This window comes from Canis lupus, chromosome 33 (assembly GCF_048164855.1).
Source record: "Canis lupus baileyi chromosome 33, mCanLup2.hap1, whole genome shotgun sequence".
Classification (NCBI taxonomy): domain Eukaryota; kingdom Metazoa; phylum Chordata; class Mammalia; order Carnivora; family Canidae; genus Canis; species Canis lupus.
The window spans coordinates 324,813-344,317 of NC_132870.1; the positions used below are offsets into that span (position 1 = coordinate 324,813).

Below are 19,505 nucleotides of genomic sequence, written 5' to 3' on the forward strand. Positions count from 1 at the left end.
ACTGAGGAAAAAAGACAAACAATTAAAAGACCAAGAAGACATATTAAGGGAAATAAACGACAGCCTGAGGAAGAAAAACCTACGTTTAATTGGGGTTCCCGAGGGCGCCGAAAGGGCCAGAGGGCCAGGATATGTATTTGAACAAATCATACCTGAAAACTTTCCTAATCTGGAAAGGGAAACAGGCATTCAGATCCAGGAAATAGAGAGATCCCCCCCTAAAATCAATAAAAACCGTTCAACACCTTGACGTTTAATAGTTAAGCTTGCAAATTCCAAAGATAAAGAGAAGATCCTTAAAGCAGCAAGAGACAAGAAATCCCTGACTTTTATGGGGAGGAGTATTAGGGTAACAGCAGACCTCTCCACAGAGACCTGGCAGGCCAGAAAGGGCTGGCAGGATATATTCAGGGTCCTAAATGAGAAGAACATGCAACCAAGAATACTTTATCCAGCAAGGCTCTCATTCAGAATGGAAGGAGAGATAAAGAGCTTCCAAGACAGGCAGGAACTGAAAGAATATGTGACCTCCAAACCAGCTCTGCAAGAAATTTTAAGGGGGACTCTTAAAATTCACCTTTAAGAAGAAGTTCAGTGGAACACTCCACAAAAACAAGGACTGAATAGATATCATGATGACACTAAACTCGTATCTTTCGATAGTAACTCTGAACGTGAACGGGCTTAATGAACCCATCAAAAGGCACAGGGTTTCAGACTGGATAAAAAAGCAGGACCCATCTATTTGCTGTCTACAAGAGACTCATTTTATTTTTTTATTTTATTTTATTTTATTTTTTTATTTTATTTTATTTTATTTATTTTTTATTTTTTTTAGGAGACTCATTTTAGACAGAAGGACACCTACAGCCTGAAAATAAAAGGTTGGAGAACCATTTACCATTCAAATGGTCCTCAAAAGAAAGCAGGGGTAGCCATCCTCATATCAGATAAACTAAAATTTACCCCGAAGACTGTAGTGAGAGATGAAGAGGGACACTATCTCATACTTAAAGGATCTATTCAACAAGAGGACTTAACAATCCTCAATATATATGCCCCGAATGTGGGAGCTGCCAAATATTTAAACCAATTAATAACCAAAGTGAAGAAATACTTAGATAATAATACACTTATACTTGGTGACTTCAATCTAGCTCTTTCTACCCTCGATAGGTCTTCTAAGCACAACATCTCCAAAGAAACGAGAGCTTTAAATGATACACTGGACCAGATGGATTTCACAGATATCTACAGAACTTTACATCCAAACTTGACTGAATACACATTCTTCTCAAGTGCACATGGAACTTTCTCCAGAATAGACCACATACTGGGTCACAAATTGGGTCTGAACTGATACCAAAAGATTGGGATCATCCCCTGCATATTCTCAGACCATAATGCCTTGAAATTAGAACTAAATCACAACAAGAAGTTTGGAAGGACCTCAAAAACGTGGAGGTTAAGGACCATCCTGCTAAAAGATGAAAGGGTCAACCAGGAAATTAAGGAAAAATTAAAAAGATTCATGGAAACTAATGAGAATGAAGATACAACTGTTCAAAATCTTTGGGATGCAGCAAAAGCAGTCCTAAGGGGGAAATACATCGCAATACAAGCATCCATTCAAAAACTGGAAAGAACTCAAATACAAAAGCTAACCTTACACATAAAGGAGCTAGAGAAAAAAAACAGCAGATGGACCTTACACCCAGCAGAAGAAGAGAGTTAATAAAGATTAGAGCAGAACTCAACCAAATCGAGACCAGAAGAACCGTGGAACAGATCAACAGAACCAGGAGTTGGTTCTTTGAAAGAATTAATAAGATAGATAAACCATTAGCCAGCCTTATTAAAAAGAAGAGAGAGAAGACTCAAATTAATAAAACCATGAATGAGAAAGGAGAGATCACTACCAACACCAAGGAAATACAAACGATTTTAAAAACATATTATGAACAGCTATACGCCAATAAATTAGGCAATCTAGAAGAAATGGACGCATTCCTGGAAAGCCACAAACTACCAAAACTGGAACAGGAAGAAATAGAAAACCTGAACAGGCCAATAATCAGGGAGGAAATTGAAGCAGTCATCAAAAACCTCCCAAGACACAAGAGTCCAGGGCCAGATGGTTTCCCAGGGGAATTCTATCAAACGTTTAAAGAAATCATACCTATTCTACTAAAGCTGTTTGGAAAGATAGAAAGAGATGGAGTACTTCCAAATTCGTTCTATGAGGCCAGCATCACCTTAATTCCAAAACCAGACAAAGACCCCACCAAAAAGGAGAATTACAGACCAATATCCCTGATGAACATGGATGCAAAAATTCTCAACAAGATACTAGCCAATAGAATCCAACAATACATTAAGAAAATTATTCACCATGACCAAGTAGGATTTATTCCCGGGAAACAAGGCTGGTTCAACACTCGTAAAACAATCAATGTGATTCATCATATCAGCAAGAGAAAAACCAAGAACCATATGATCCTCTCATTAGATGCAGAGAAAGCATTTGACAAAATACAGCATCCATTCCTGATCAAAACTCTTCAGAGTGTAGGGATAGAGGGAACATTCCTCAACATCTTAAAAGCCATCTACAAAAAACCCACAGCAAATATCATTCTCAATGGGGAAGCACTAGGAGCCTTTCCCCTAAGATCAGGAACAAGACAGGGATGTCCACTCTCACTACTGCTATTCAACATAGTACTGGAAGTCCTAGCCTCAGCAATCAGACAACAAAAAGACATTAAAGGCATTCAAATTGGCAAAGAAGAAGTCAAACTCTTCCTCTTCGCCGATGACATGATACTCCACATAGAAAACCCAGAAGCCTCCACCCCAAGGTTGTTAGAACTCATACAGCAATTTGGTAGCGTGGCAGGATACAAAATCAATGCCCAAAAATCAATGGCATTTCTATACACTAACAATGAGACTGAAGAAAGAGAAATTAAGGAGTCAATCCCATTTACAATTGCACCCAAAAGCATAAGATACCTAGGAATAAACCTAATCAAAGAGGTGAAGGATCTATACCCTAAAAACTATAGAACACTTCTGAAAGAAATTGAGGAAGACACAAGAAGATGGAAACATATTCAATGCTCATGGATTGGAAGAATTAATATTGTTAAAATGTCAACGCTACCCAGGGCAATTTACACATTTAATGCAATCCCTATCAAAATACCATGGACTTTCTTCAGAGAGTTAGAACAAATTATTTTAAGATTTGTGTGGAATCAGAAAAGACCCCGAATAGCCAGGGGAATTTTAAAAAAGAAAACCATATCTGGGGGCATCACAATGCCAGATTTCAGGTTGGACTACAAAGCTGTGGTCATCAAGACAGTGTGGTACTGGCACAAAAACAGACACACAGATCAATGGAACAGAATAGACAACCCAGAAGTGGACCCTGAACTTTATGGTCAATATTCGATAAAGCAGGAAAGACTATCCACTGGAAGAAAGACAGTCTCTTCAATAAATGGTGCTGGGAAAATTGGACATCCACATGCAGAAGAATGAAACTAGACCACTCTCTTGCACCATACACAAAGATAAACTCAAAATGGATGAAAGATCTAAATGTGAGACAAGATTCCATCAAAATCCTAGAGGAGAACACAGGCAACATCCGTTTTGAACTCGGCCACAGTAACTTCTTGCAAGATACATCCATGAAGGCAAAAGAAACAAAAGCAAAAATGAACTATTGGGACTTCATCCAGATAAGAAGCTTTTGCACAGCAAAGGATACAGTCAACAAAACTAAAAGACAACCTACAGAATGGGAGAAGATATTTGCAAATGACGTATCAGATAAAGGGCTAGTTTCCAAGATCTATAAAGAACTTATTAAACTCAACACCAAAGAAACAAACAATCCAATCATGAAATGGGCAAAAGACATGAACAGAAATCTCACAGAGGAAGACATAGACATGGGCAACACGCACATGAGAAAATGCTCTGCATCACTTGCCATCAGGGAAATACAAATCAAAACCCCAATGAGATCCCACCTCACACCAGTGAGAATGGGGAAAATTAACAAGGCAGGAAACCACAAATGTTGGAGAGGATGTGGAGAAAGGGGGACCCTCTTGCACTGTTAGTGGGAATGTGAACTGGTGCAGCCACTCTGGAAAACTGTGTGGAGGTTCCTCAGAGTTAAAAATAGACCTGCCCTACGACCCAGCAATTGCACTGTTGGGGATTTACCCCAAAGATTCAGATGCAATGAAAGCCGGGACACCTGCACCCCGATGTTTCTAGCAGCAATGTCCACAATAGCCAAACTGTGGAAGGAGCCTCGGTGTCCATCGAAAGATGAATGGATAAAGAAGATGTGGTTTATGTATACAATGGAATATTCCTCAGCCATTAGAAACGACAAATACCCACCATTTGCTTCAACATGGATGGAACTGGAGGGTATTATGCTGAGTGAAGTAAGTCAATCGGAGAAGGACAAACAGTGTATGTTCTCATTCATTTGGGGAATATAAATAAGAGTGAAAGGGAATATAAGGGAAGGGAGAAGAAATGTGTGGGAAATATCAGAAAGGGAGACAGAACATGAAGACTCCTAACTCTGGGAAGCGAGCTGGGGGTGGTGGAAGGGGAGAAGTGCGGTGGGTGAGGGTGAATGGGTGAGGGGCACTGAGGGGGCACTTGACGGGATGAGCACTGGGTGTTATTCTGTATGTTGGTAAATTGAACACCAATAAAAAATAAATTTATTATTAAAAAAAAAGATTTTATTTATTTATTCATGAGAGATAGAGAGAGAGAGAGGCAGAGACACAGGCAGAGGGAGAAGCAGGCTCCATGCAGGGAGCCCAATGTGGGACTCGATCCCAGGTCTCCAGGATCACGCCCTGGGCTGAAGGCGGTGTTAAACCACTGAGCCACCTGGGCTGCCCAAGTTCTTATTTAATATATACATAATGTTATCCTAGTAAATGGGTTCTAGAACCAACCATTTTATAGTCATGTAGACTAATACAGCATAGAAGTAGTCTTAGTTGTATAGCTGAAGGGATATCAAAAGATTCAAGGAAATACAGAATTTCCAAACCAGTAAAAGGTAACTTAGGCGTAGTGACTATTTATTATCTGTTTATTTATTATGTGTCTGACTACAAGTGATTAAAAAAAACAAAAACAAAAACAAATAACCTGTCCCCACAAGTTGGGGAGGGGTATTTTTAAGTATTAACCATGTTACTGGCTTCTTGGTAGATGTTTTACAAGCATTATTTAATCTTTACAATGATGCTCCTAGGTTGGCAAGTTTTTTCAGGGTTTATTCTTCCTTGTTTACTATAAGAATCTTTTTTTTTTTTTTTTGCCCTTTTTTTTTTTTTTTTTTTTTAGAATAAGGATACAATGCTGGAGATCTTCATGCTGGAGATGAAGCAGCTAGCTTGCAACCACAAAGACAAAAGGCCTCAAGCCAAGGATAGCTGAGCGGAAAGATTCCAGCTCAGATAACAGATGACATCTTAGAGCTACTCTGTGCCAGTCCTGTTCTTCCTCCCTCCTAATTTAAGATACTCTTGGGTTTCCTGTTGTTGCAGCACATGGTCATTGCAACTGACACAGCAAAGTTAAATCACTTGCCCAAGGCCACACTGTTCAAAAGTGGCAAGACTAGAATGAAAACCCAGGTCTGTCTAGGTTTGCAAACAAAACTTGCCTTTCTGGCCTATGCCATGATGAAGCCCAGGCTTCTCTCTGTGAAACAGAATAAGGATTTCTAGCCTTCCAGAGTGACCCACACACAGGAGAGTACCTATAGTGGCGCCTGTCACAGAGGACAGAGACTCAGTGTTTGCTGAATCAGTAGTTCAAGAATCCAAGCACAACTGTTTTCAATATTTTGCTATGCCGAGCTATTTTAAGTACTGGGGGAAAAAAACTGTTTGTGTGTGTGTAATACTCTAGTGGCAGAGATTAGTCAGCAGTTTCATTGAGTTTCTCAGATCTCTTGCCACTCTACCCCCTTCCTCTTCTTTGCCTCCTCTCCTTCATAGAAACCCTTCTCAGTTTCTCTTTATCAGTCACCTCGCAACCCCAGCTCCCCATCCCATCCCACCCCCAAAAAGAGGGAGAGAGCATACGGATTCCCAGAGAAAGGCTCTGAGCAAAGTGGCTCATTCTGCTGGGGAAGAGAATCCCAAGGGAGAGACCATCCTTCCCGGATTGGCAGGGAAAAATCTAATCTAGGGAGCTGAGCAGCAATCCAGAGGATGAGATTCTAAAAGCTCCAGGCAGGCAAGGGAGCTAACACTGCAAAAAGGCACTGAATCCTTGCCAGGTGTGCAAGGACACAGCAAAGCTTGGAATTGCTCACCTCTATTAAAAGGAAATGTGTTGAATGTGTAGTTTTATTGATTTGTTTTAAAAGGTGTAAAATGTGAACTTTTTAAAAACAAAGATCTTGAAACTTATTATACCATGAAGTAAGTACCAAAATACCAGGATAGTCAGTTTGCTCTGACCCAGATACTAGAACCAGACCTAGATAGCAGGGCCCTCACAGGAAAGAGATTGGCTGAGGCCATTACCTATTAGAACCTTGGACTCTGAGCTATTTACAAGTCACTATTCATATACCTAGGAGAGAGAGAGCAGTTTTTGGACTTGGTTCTGGGGCACTTCAGTCCAATAGGCTGTGGTCCTGCCCTGGAAAAGCCATGTGTGTACAGAGAGTGGTGGGAGAGCAAGCTGCAGCTCTTCTAGCTCTTTATACTACCTACAACTATTGTGGTGTTTATGAGATCCCACCAAGGCAGCATCAGGCAATGGTCAAGCCAAACAGAAGACTTCTCTTCTTTGCCTCTTGGTGCTCATGATCTTAGCTTCCATTTCTCTGCAATAGACAACTGAGCTGCTGGCAGAGAATTATATCCTCACCCAACTCCCTCTTCTTTTCTCAATCTGCCTATTTCAGTGCTGGTCCCTTCAACTAATATCTGCAAGTTACTGAGCCCACCCCAATTACATGTGGTGTATTCATCAACCACAGGCCATTGGCAACTTTATTCAACTTCATTAAAGGGCTGGAATTGGGGAAAGAATGGACTTGGAGGTGTGGGCTAGCTTTGAAAAGTTCTGGTCCAGGTAAGCTAACCATCCTGCTGGCCCGGAGGCCCAATCTGCCTTCACAGACTGTACTCTCATCTCAAGAGACACCCTACAGAGTCCCCTGACATCCCAACCCCTCACACATACTCACTTGGGCCACAGACTCAGGCAAATGAAACAGGTCAGCTGCAATTTGCTCTGGGATCATGGATTGCTGGTGGAGGTGACAGTGACTCCATAATAAACCATCTTAAGCTTCCATGGAATCTTGGCATCAGCCAGTATCGTGAACTTCAAAGGATTTGGTCTAGCTAGAGACTGGGACAGTAAAAACCCATCCTGGCTATTCAAGACCTGCCTGTTCAGCTAGCTGGAAGAGAGGGGGTGTGGTGGGGAGGTCACTGCAAATTTTCCACAGCAGGCAAGAGTGCTGAGTCCTGGATCTGATAAATCTGTCCCTCCATAGTTTTATAAAAAGTCCTTTGGAACTGAAAATGGGATTTCCCAATTTAGATGTGTCCTAAGTAAGGAATTCTCTTTATTGTATTTTCTTAAAAATGAAAACACACTGGACCATAGTTTTTTTTTTGTTTGTTTTTTTGTTTTGTTTTTAAAGAGTAAAGCTACAGCTTTGCTTGTAGACAGAAATACAATGCAGTGTAAAATAACTTTTATTAAATAATGCAACATGATCTTTTGAACCTTTTGCAAAGCAACAGAACTGAGGTTAGCAATATGCTAGTAGCACTGCTGGAAAAAATATTTTTCAAAAATAAATTGGCAGTCAAGTCCATTAGGGCATACAGTGAGCATCTATTGTTTTTTTCTACCCTGATAAACTTTCCCCTGGCATAGTATTCCAGATTTCCTTTGAATAAAGTCCCTGTTCCCCTGTTCTTATGCCTTACGATTTGAGGTGAACTGAGGACTCTCACTGCTGGTTTTAGAGGTGGGTGTGTGAATCAAGGCCAATCAGTGCATCTCACACACTGGACTACAGGAACTGGCCCAACACATGGGTGCATGACTCAGCCAGATGCAGTGAGTCATGAGAGAGGTTAGGAGTCTTCCTTGATGAACTTGGACCTGGGAAATTATAGGGCTGACAGGCATCTTGCCCCTGTAAGGAGCCAGAGAAAGAAACAGATAAAAACAGCAGAGCCCAGAAAGAGAAAGCCCAGATCCTGGGGACATTGTCTTGATGCCCCAGATCAAGCTATATCTGAAGTAACAGACATTCCAGTAACATCAGCCAATATACTTTCAGTTAAGTACTATCTTTACATGTTTGGTTTTTTTTTTTTAATTTTTTTTTTTTGATTTATTTATGATAGTCACACACAGAGAGAGAGGCAGAGACATAGGCAGAGGGAGAAGCAGGCTCCATGCACTGGGAGCCCGACGTGGGATTTGATCCTGGGTCTCCAAGATCACACCCTGGGCCAAAGGCAGGCGCTAAACCGCTGCACCACCCAGGGATCCCTACATGTTTGGTTTTTAAGAAAATGCTAATACATACCAAAGATGATCTGGCTGTCCATTCTTTTATTGAGTACTTAACTATGTTTCAGGTATTGAAGTGTTTTTTTTTCTTTAAGATTCATGTATTTTAGAGAGAAAAAGCACAGGGGAAAGTGAGTGTGGGGAGGCATAGAGGGAGAGGGAGAGAGAAACTCTAGCAGATCTCAACTGGGCCACGATTTCAGACCCCGAGATCACTACCGGAGCCGAAACCAAGAGTTGGATGCTCAACTGTGCCACCCAGGGGCCCCTCTGGTATTAAATTATTAAGCATGTTAAAGATATTCTCTAATAAAATCCTAACAGCCACCTTTATTTCCTTTCTTAACAGGTAGGGCAGGAATTTGAACCCTAGACTCTAGAGCATGTGAGGCTCCTTGACTATTTTGAGTCCATGCCTTGATCACATTTCACATCCCCTAAGAGAGGTGGCCATCCAAAGTTTTAGCCTCTCAATCTTTTTGTTCAAATGAAATCAGCAATGTAAACAAATGAAATCGATAGAATGGAACAGGATGGGGTCCCAGAACCTTCTTTCTTGCACCCTCGTCTCCTTAGGAACTCTTAGGACTCTATTTTTTTTTTTCAAGATTTTATTTATTTATTCATGAAGAAAGAGAGGCAGAGACACAGGCAGAGGAAGAAGCAGGCTCCATACAGGGAGCCTGATGTGGAACTTGATTCTGGAACCCTGGGATCATGCCCTGAGCCTAACGCAGACGCTCAACCGCTGAGCTACCCAGGTGTCCCATGAATTCTTAGGACTTTAAAAAAATATTTTGAGGGGCACCTAGGTGGCTCAGTCAGTTAAGCATCTGTCTTGGGGTCAGGTCATGATCCCAGAGTCCTGGGATGGAGCCGCATCAGGCTCCCTGCTGAGCAGAGAGTCTGCTTCACCTTCTCTCTCTGCCCCTCCCCCTGCTTATGCTTGTTCTCTCTCAATAAAGAAATACAATCTTAAAAAAATAAAAAATAAAAACATATTTTGAAAGGCACTTCACAGGACACAATAAGAAAGGTTGAAGATATGTACCACCCTCTATATATTGATGTGGAACAATCTCCAAGATACATTAAATGGAAAAAAGGTATAGGACAGTATATACAATGTGCTACATTTATCTATGTTATTATTATTCTTTTAATTTTTTAAAAGATTTATTTATTCATGAGACACAGAGAGAGAGAGAGGGGCAGAGACACAGGCAGAGGGAGAAGCAGGCTCCACGTGGGGACCCTGGGGTCACACCTTGAGCCAATGGCAGATGCTCAACCGCTGAGCCACCCAGGTGTCCCTTATCTATGTTATTTTTTTAAAAAAAGAGAAAGAGATATTAAATATACATATTTGTATATCTAAAAGGATAAACAAGAACAGTTTACATTGATTTCCTGGGCGGCCACGGAATATACCAGGGGAACTTTTTACTATACACTTTTTGGTACTTTTTATTTTAACCATGTGAATATATTACCTGTCTTAGAAAAAGGAGGAGGAAGGGAAAAAGGAGGAGGAGTGGAGGAGGAGGAGGAGGAGTGGAGGAAAGAGAAGAAAACCATTTCATCAGTGTGAATCTCCAAGCAAGGTAAGCTAGCCATTTGGAGGTTGAGATGGTTCTCCCAGTGGGCTGATATCTAGTTCTAAAAATATAAATTCTTCCTCCCACACAACATTTACTTTTACATATGACTAAACATTAATTATTAAGTTAGTCATTAACGGCCAACAAAATATTCATAAACTAAAATTAGCATGTTAATAAAATTTTCTGAGGACCCCGATGCAGACTCTATTAAGTCCGGCCACCATGCAACGCTTAGCAACGTTGCAGAATTTCTGCTCCCTGCACACAGGCTGAAAGCAGGAATTTCTTCATCTGGGGAGTTCATTCACCCTTTAGAGTTACCAAGTGCCTATTATGTGTTAGACACTGTGCTAAGCACTGAGGATAAAACATTTCACAAAAGGACTAAAATTACGGCCCTTAGGGGCTCCCATTCTGCTGGCAATGAGGAGATAGACAATAAACAAGATAAAGATGTAAAATATATACTATACTCCATTAGTCCTACAATAAACATCTTTTCACATTTTGTGAAACCTGAAATTGGGATGCATCTTGTGGTAGATGCATCAGACAATCGGCACGGTTTAATATTTTTCCTTCTCTGAGGGACACTTAATGGTGTCTTATAGCTGATGAAATATAGGAAAATAACACATATGGGAAAATAATGTATCAGACTGGCAAGTGCTACAGAGAAAAATAAGCAGAGCAGAGGGAGAAGGAGTATGAGGAAACTGTAACTTAAAATAGTCAGGAGAGACCTGGGTAACGCTTGAGTATACCTAATCAAACAGGTGAAGGAGCAAGCCATTCCTCCAGAGAACTGGAGTAGCAAGCATCCCCAATACAGGAAAAGAACAAGGGAAAGAGGGAGTTAAGTTTCAGAAACAAGATGCTAGTGTGCCTGGAGTGGAGGGAATGCAGCAGAAGATGAGGTCAGGGGGATAACAGAGGGGTCAGATTATATAGGGACTTGTAGGCCATATTTCTACCTAGTGCATGATGGTTGCCTTGGGTGCAGAAGAGTCTGGATAGCATAGTATCTAACAGCACAGGCTTTGGAGCCATATCTCAGACTTATGTCCTAGCTCTGCCACTTCCTGGCTGTAGGGTATCAGGCAAATAACGCTCTGCCTGTTTCACCATCTACTATCACTACCCATCTCATAAGGTTGTTGTGAGGATTAAGTAAAGTATTTTATGCAACACACTTTTAATAGACAGAGACTGGTAAATAAGGCACACCACCTATGTATTTGATGTTGTTATTATTATTAAAAATTTTATTTATTTATTCATGAGAGACACAGAGAGAGAGGCAGAGACATAGGCAGAGGGAGAAGCAAGCTCCATGCAGGGAGCCCGACGTGGGACTCGATCCGGGGACTCCAGGATCACGCCCTGGGCCGAAGGCAGGCGCTAAACCGCTGAGCCACCCAGGGATCCCTGATTGGTTATGAATTTCAATAGCTGCTTCATCATTAGTAATTTATTTTTCTGTATGTTTGGTTAATGGATAGTAATGCATAATTGTATCAACAATATTTGGGGGCATCTGGCTGGCTAAGTGGGTAGAGTGTGTGACTCTTGATCTCAGGGTCATGACTTGAGCCCCATGTTATGCATAGAGCTGACTTTAAAAAAAAACAAAAACAATGTTTCTGGACACTGATTTTGCAGTCTTTAGAGATCTGTGTATGGTGTATTTCAAATACAAATTTCTAAGCAGGTAACAATACTCCACCACACTACCAACCTTCCAACCAAAACACAATCTTGTGCAATTGTATTTCATTGCTTTGTTGAGTTTGCCACTAGAAAGTAAGAAAGAATGGGGAAAGTGGGCCACTGAAGAGACACTGAAGTAGGGGATTGTGAGGAAGCAATTTTAAAAATGAATTTCAAATTTTGTTAGTTGCTTTGTTATCAGGTTTGGCTTAAAGGGAAATCACTTTTATTCACCCAAGGACACCCAAGCTAAATATTTTTATTACATGTATTATAAGGATTTGTGGCAATTCTTATCCCAGACATTTAGATTTATGAAATTCTGAAGCATAATGGCCTAAGTCAGGTGGTCAGGATTTTTACATGTTTTCTTTTCCTTTATTTAAAGAAACGGTTTGTGAACATCTATCGTATTAAAGGAATTCTACTAAATGATTAAAAGGTACAAACAGGCACAAGACATGGTCCCTGACTTCTCTCTATAAAACTAGTGAAAGTTGGGATCCCTGGATGGCGCAGCGGTTTGGCGCCTGCCTTTGGCCCAGGGCGCGATCCTGGAGACCTGGGATCAAGTCCCGCATCAGGGTCCCGGTGCATGGAGCCTGCTTCTCCCTCTGCCTATGTCTCTGCCTCTCTCTCTCTCTCTCTGTGACTATCATAAAAAAAAAAAAAAATTAGTGAAAGTACATTCACTTGTAACTCTCTTTCTCTTAAATAACGAGTCCATTTCATGGCTATTCCTTAGTCATGATGCCTCTGCTCCTCTTTCAGACCCCAAATGAGGGACAAAGTAGCCATTGAACCCTCTGCTTCCTCTTGAGACTGGAAGTGGTGAGCAGCTCCACCCCTTGCCAGACACCAAGAGAGGCAAGACTATGAGGTCAGGGTGGCGGGGGTGGGGGGTTTGAGGGCTCTATCTTCACCTTCTCTGGACTCAACTGTCCATCCCTCCTGTCCACAGTCCTTCCTGCCAGGGGGATGCTGTTAGGGAAGAAAACAGGTCAACTGGAAGGAAAATTCATATGCTGTTACTGACCTACTCACCAGTTTAAAACAAAGCAGGGCACTTTGACCAGGTTGGTGCCTTAAAGGAATTTATTTAGCTAAAATGTCAGGCACTATTTTTGTTTGTTTGCTTTATTAGGAAAGAATACACGTAGGGATGCCTGGGTGGCTCAGCAGTTGAGCGGCTGCCTTTGGCCCAGGACGTGATCCTGGAATCTTGGGATCGATTGAGTACTGCATCAGGCTCTGTTCACGGAGCCTGCTTCTCCCTCTGCCTGTGTCTCTGCCTCTCTCTGTGTGTCTCTCATGAATAAATAAATAAGATCCTTTAAAAAAAAAAAAAAAAAAAGAAAGAATCCATGTAGTAGAAATCCATGAGCCCCAATGCAGATGATGGGGATTGAGTGAGGCACAGGAGGAAGGTGAGAAGCTCATCAGGAAGGGGTGGGGCTTAGGGACTGAGTGATTCTTTACAAACATTACTTGGTAATAACAATGCTGAGTGTTTATTGGTCACTTTTTTAAGGTTGCAACAAATACCCCCATGGAAAATGTCTGAATTAAATGTCAAGTGTCCAGTTTTAAAGCAGAAGACAATGCTTAGAGCACAGGATTTGGGGCAGTATGATCCCAACCATTCTCCAAGTCACCCATGCTTAATTAATACCTTGGCAGTAGGAAAGGAACTTTCACTAGAGCCTCGGTGATATATGTTATCTACAATTCCACCCCAGAGATGAAAAAAGGACCCTCCTCCTCAGCAAAATATTCAAATATACACAATGTCTTCTTCATTTATCCATCAATATCACCTTTTATGCCAGCGCCAAAATGTGAAGATACAAAAATGAATAAATAACATAGTCCTGCCCTTAAACAGTAGGCTTCACAAGCATTTATTGAGTGCTTTCCACATACTAACAACTGCAAAGTGGTAGCATAGACACAGGTACCTGAATTTCAGGGAAAGCTTTCAGATGGTGCCAGAGTTAAATCTTAAGGAATCAGTAGGAGTTTCCTTGATGAGGAGGTGGGAGGGGAAGGGCATATCCCGGCAAAATTCCAGAGTACGTGGGGGAGGCAGGAGCTGGAAAGATAGGAGCCAGAACATAACAGGTCTGTATACCAAGCTACAGAGACTAGATTTTATTATGGAGCAGATGGACAACCACGGGAAGATTTTAAGAAGAGTACCTACATGGACAGATGTTTTGTCATTGTTAGGCTCATCCAAGGGTGACTGGACTGGAGGCTGGACTGGACAGAAGCCAGGGCTTGAATGCAGACAAACTAGTTAGGAAGCTACTGCTATAATCTTGGTGAAAAATTATGAGAACATAAACTATGTCAAAGGCAGCAAGGATGAAGAGCATAGGACCTGTTTGAGAAATATTCTATAAATAGAAATTAAAGAGCTTGAATACTGGACAGGTGGGTGAGAAGTCCAGAACATAAGATTCCCCCCAGTGTCCTCCTTCTAGCTTAGGCAATTATTTGGCTAGTGGTACTGTTGAGAGTGGTAAGGCACAAAGAAGCATAGTGATTTCTCTTTTTTATTTCCCCCCTTTAATGTAGGCTGGGGAAGATGATGAGTTCAATTTTAAATGCTGAATTCGAGACCTGTAGGGGATCCAAGTGAAGAGGTGTATGGATCAGTAGGCTAACTCGACCCTGCGCTCAAGACATTTACAAGGCTACTCCAGAAGCAGGTGTAGCCACCTGGGCAATCTCATTTCCAAAGGGGCAGGGCATACCATTTTGAAAAAAAAAAAAAAAAAAAGACATTTTTCATGTTTAAAAAAAAAAAACACTGAAAATGCAGGGGTTGAGAAGTAATAACGAAATATTACGTAATTAGCTGCCAAAATGACACTACAGATCAATGCGTTTTCTCTCATAAACTAAGCGCAGGGCTCGATCGGTTTCAACTTCGCACCATTGGAGAACAGCGGAGTACCTGGTGTTCAGATCCAGGAATCCCTTTTGTAACAGGTCTGGAGAGCAAGGACTGGAAAATGCGCCCTCCGGTGGCAACGGAATGAGGGGGCTCTAGCACCCTTTTTTACCGCTAAACAAAGCCCGGTAAAGAAATGCGATTTACGAGGCTCAGAAGGCCCTAAGGCTCGCATCGCGGGACCGCAAGGCCCAACGAGCCCTCCCAGGGCCGGGCCCCTTACCTGTAACGTCGGCCGAAGGACAATTCCACTGTCGACCCAACAGAGTAGGACCCCAGATTCGACAGCTGGCGGCGAGGCCCCTTCGGCGACAGCCAAGCTCCCCGCAAGCCAAGACCCGCCACCCGGATCCCCCACGGCTGCGGGGCCGCGCTTGGACCGCGTGGGCGGCGGGGCCGGCGGGACCGACCGGCGGGGGGCGGGGCAGGGGGCGTGTCCGCCCAGGGAGGCGGGGCATGCGCAGTGGGCGGGCTTGGATACGCGCTGCGGGCCCCCCGTCGCCTCCGTCCCCCTTTGGCCTGCGCCCGTCGGGCCGCCACGTAATGCCACGTCCCCGCGCACGCGCACTTAGACTGGCGGCGGCGGCTGTTTCCGGGCTTAGGAGGCTGGAGCGGCCCCTGGGTGGGAGGCGTTGGTGGCCGCGCCGGCGAGTGCGGGGAGCGGGCCTAGGGGCCGGGCCCTGCCGAGGGCAGGGAAAGTCGCCGTTTCTTTCCCGGCGGGGCCTGCGGAGCCGGTGGCTGAGCGAAAGATGAATTTCCTCCGCGGTGTAATGGGCGGTCAGAGCGCCGGGCCCCAGCACACAGAGGCCGAGACGGTGAGAGGAGCGCGATGGGCCCGGGACTGGGGAAGGGTTCGGACGACTCGGGGCCCGGGAGGTGACCTCCGTGCCCCACCACGGGCCGGGAGTCCACGCGCCCGCCTCTCCCTTTGCCTCCCTTTCTCTCCTGGGACCCCCGCGCCATTCCTGACGCCCCCAGCACAGCCCCCTGCGCGGCGTTTCGGCCCGGGTGGCCGCGGCCGCGCCCCGAAGCTCTACAGGGTGGGGGTGGGGGTGGGGGTGGGGGGACCCGCCCGGGAAGGGCTCGACCCTGGGCGCAGGTGGCTCGACCTGTCTCCTGCGCCCCTCGGGGCCGCGCGGGCCTTTGCCCCCTTCCGCCTGTCTCCAGAGGCCGAGAGGAACCTAAGGTCCTACTCCCTCCGTCGCAGCCTGCAGTGGGTCATGGGGGAAGGTGGCAAGAAGGGTTAAAACCCAGCTGTTGACGAAAGCATGTGGCTAAGAATGAAATGATAGTTTGGGGGCACGAAGCCACCTGCTCCCGTCCCTTCAACTGGAGGAAAATCGTTCTGCCAGGTGTCACCAGTTCAGGCCTCGTTTTTCGGGCTCCCCCAGCTATACTCGCTTGGACTTGGAGGTCTGTTTCGCGCTCAAACTGCTTTGGGACTCATCCCTAACTTTCCCTTCTACTCACCCGATTCAGAAGTCTGAACCCTTCCTCGGTAACACGATTTGCAGCGTCACGTTAAAAACCTGTTCGCCACGGAAAACAGTATTTGATAGTTGGTTCAGCGTTTAGGTTTAAGATAAATTTATTTTGAAGTTCGGTTAGTTTCTATTAGAAATGAGTGCATGTGACATTTTAAAAATAAGCTAATTGAGAATGATTTCAGATATACAGGAAAGTGACCAAGCATGACATTTTAAAGGTAAACTTTGGGGAGTAGTCATAGACATAATTGGGATGTCTGTGAACATAGATCCTACGTTCTGTGTTACTGGGATTTTGAAAGATAATAATAGCTTTCATTTGTCAAGCTCTTATCTTGAAGTAGGTACTATGCTGAGTTCTTTATAGTGCACATTCTCCATTAATCTAACCACCCTGCCAGATAGATGGTAGTATCTTCACTTTACAAATGAAGAAATGTGGTTTAGAGAGGTGAAGTGACTTGACCAATGTCACGCTACTAGTAGTAGCAAAGCCAGGATTCAAATATGGTTTCCCTTCTTAGCCTAGGTCTTCTTGCTGATGCTCATATTTTAATACTTACCCGGGAATTTTGGAAAATTACGAGTATCAAAATCAACCTCACAGATCTGAATTAGAACTGTTTACAGCAGAAGTTGAAAGCTGATGAATCTCTTCCTTTATTTGAAAATTGGGAGATTTCATGTCCATGTCCACACGCACACACACACAGACATACACGACTGATATTTGGCTTCTTTCGTCTGCTTCCACATGGCTACAAGGCACCCGAGCTGCCTTGTTATAAGACTGTTGCTCTCTCCAGATCACCAGAGTCACAGCCCACCTCTTCAGCTTTTGTTCATTTATTTTATTTCTGATATTTTCCGTTTGATGCATCAAGTATAGTATATTAGAGCTCGCTTTGGATTTAGGCTTTAATTTGAATCCTTGTCTTCCACCTCTAATTTGATTGGACCTGGCAAGAGATGGATAATACCCTGTGAGTAAAGTAAGGGAACCACTTGCTTTTATGGGTGTAAATAAGGATTAAGTGAAATAAGAAATAGAGCCTGGCACTTAGTATGTGCTCAGTAAAGGGTAGTTTTTAATAAAAAAAAAAAAATCATGTAATACATGATTTTAGAGGAAGACTATCTTTTTCTTTTTTTTTTTTTTTTAATAGTTGGCCTTGTCACAACGACTTCTGTAGAAAAGATGGTATATAATTGAATATAGGATTTTAAAGCTGGAAGGTCCTTTGCAGATCATCCAGGTTGAACCCCCCCCCCACCTCGTTTTACGTTAGGAAACTAAGGCACAAAGCACTGAAGCGACTTGCACAGTATTACAGAGCTGAGACTAGAATACTGATCTTGCCATAGTGAGTGAAACAACATAAATTTTACATTGTGATTTCTCTTTTTTCTTAAGATTTTATTTTTAGGGCAGCCCCCGTGGCTCAGCGGTTTAGTGCCCCTTCAGCCCAGGGCCTGATCCTGGAGACCTGGGATCGAGTCCCACGTCTGGCTCCCTGCATGGAGCCTGCTTCTCCCTCTGCCTGTGTCTCTCTGCCTCTCTCTGTGTGTGTCTGACATGAATAAATAAAAATAAAATATTTTATTTTATTTTTATTTATTTTATTTTATTATTTATTTATTTATTCATTTGAGACACAGAGAGAGGCCGGGACCCGGGATCTCACCCTGAGCTGAAGGCAGAGGCTTAACTGCTGAGCCACCCAGGTATCCCTACATTGTGATTTCAAAATGAAGCTTGATTATCACTCGTGTATGTTGTTTGTGTAAAGTGAAAGGAAAGTGAGGATCCTTGTTCTTACTTTGAGGAGTATACTCAAAATTGGAAAAGTAATTTGTCTTATGAAGAGAATTAATAGTTTATTCCAAGTTACAGTATGGATAAAATGTTTCACCATCTTGTTCCATTGGGAAATATAACAGGTGAAAGGGGTCATGGGTCACTAACTTGAAAGTATTTAGGACATCAGTAAAATGAGTGGTACAATTTTAGATATTTTAATTGGTGATTTGATCTCATCTGGATATTCCAAGTTGCTATAATTGGCAACCTCTAACTGATACATTATTGTTTAGTATTTTATAATTTTTTTCATTTCTGTGAAATTAAATTCTTTTCATGGTGGTTTTCCATCTTTCGTGCTTTTCTCCAGAAAGCCTCTTTGTCTAAGGTCTATGTGTCCTTTATTTTACTTTATTTTTTTATATCTTGTTTATTTATTATTAAAGATTTAAAACATTTTTGAGTAATCTATACACCCAACATGGGGCTCAAACTTATAACCCTGAGATCAAAAGTTGCATGCTCTAGTAACTGAGCCAGTCAGACACCCCTAAAGTCCATCAGTCCTTTAAATTTTTTTTAATAAATTTATTTTTTATTGGTGTTCAATTTGTCAACATACAGAATAACACTCAGTGCTCATCCCGTCAAGTGCCCACCTCAGTGCTCGCCACCCAGTCACCCCCACCCCCCTAAATTTTTTTTTTTGAGAGTATGTGAAAGCATGTGGTAGGTGGTGGGTGGCGTGGGGAGTTGGCAGAGGGTAGAGAGAGAAAATCCTAAACAGTCTCCATAATAAAGTGCAGAGCTTGATGTAGGCTTGATCTCAGGACCCTGAGATCATGACCTGAGATGAAATCAAGAGTCAGATGCTTAACCAGCTGAGCCACCCAGGTGCCCATAACTGTCCTTTAAATCCACCCTTATTTTTCCCCTCCACCAAACTGCAGATAATCTTTCCCCTCTGAGCAATCTTCACATTTTAACTAGATTGTGTATTTCTTATGCTTTCTACCATTTGTATACGTTTCATTTCTTCTAGACTCTTAAATGTCTTTAAGGAAGAGTTTGTAAGTATTTTAATCTTTTTTTTTAAAGATTTTATTTATTTATTCATGAGAGACACAGAAAGAGAGGCAGAGACACAGGGAGAGGGAGAAGCAGGCTCCATGCAGGGAGCCCGATGTGGGACTCGATCCCAGCACCCCAGGATCACACTCTGAGCAGACGCTGAACTGCTGACCCACCCAGGGATCCCCATCTTTATTTTTCCATAGTAGTAGATATTCAGTTAAGTATTTGTGTGATGAATTATAGGGGCACCT

The 19,505-nt window shown here is 42.8% G+C and overlaps 2 protein-coding genes and 1 long non-coding RNA gene across 10 annotated transcripts in view; 1 reads left to right on the forward strand and 2 right to left on the reverse strand.

Moving 5' to 3' along the window:
• G3BP2 (G3BP stress granule assembly factor 2) overlaps positions 1–15,312 on the reverse strand; it is an 87,006-nt gene extending 71,694 nt beyond the window's left edge. For both annotated transcript variants that reach the window (XM_072810629.1, XM_072810628.1), the window contains exon 1: positions 15,116–15,312. The gene's annotated coding sequence lies outside the window, so the exon portion shown is untranslated. The remainder of the gene's footprint in view (positions 1–15,115) is intronic.
• A 47-nt stretch (positions 15,313–15,359) lies between these two features.
• The window catches only part of USO1 (USO1 vesicle transport factor), an 89,020-nt gene continuing 84,874 nt past the window's right edge, over positions 15,360–19,505 (forward strand). For 3 of the 5 annotated variants that reach the window (XM_072810623.1, XM_072810621.1, XM_072810624.1), the window contains exon 1: positions 15,461–15,707. Coding sequence is in view for 2 of the 5 variants with exons in the window: in XM_072810619.1 (XP_072666720.1) it covers positions 15,642–15,707 (66 nt within the window). In the remaining 3 variants the exon portion in view is untranslated. Of the gene's footprint in view, positions 15,708–19,505 lie in introns of all 5 variants that reach the window. The other 2 variants (XM_072810619.1, XM_072810620.1) reach the window with 1 other exon arrangement.
• Positions 17,016–19,505, reverse strand: part of LOC140623891 (uncharacterized) — a 58,350-nt gene continuing 55,860 nt past the window's right edge. For all 3 annotated transcript variants that reach the window (XR_012023425.1, XR_012023424.1, XR_012023423.1), the window contains one exon: positions 17,016–17,338. This is a non-coding gene — a long non-coding RNA (uncharacterized lncRNA). The remainder of the gene's footprint in view (positions 17,339–19,505) is intronic.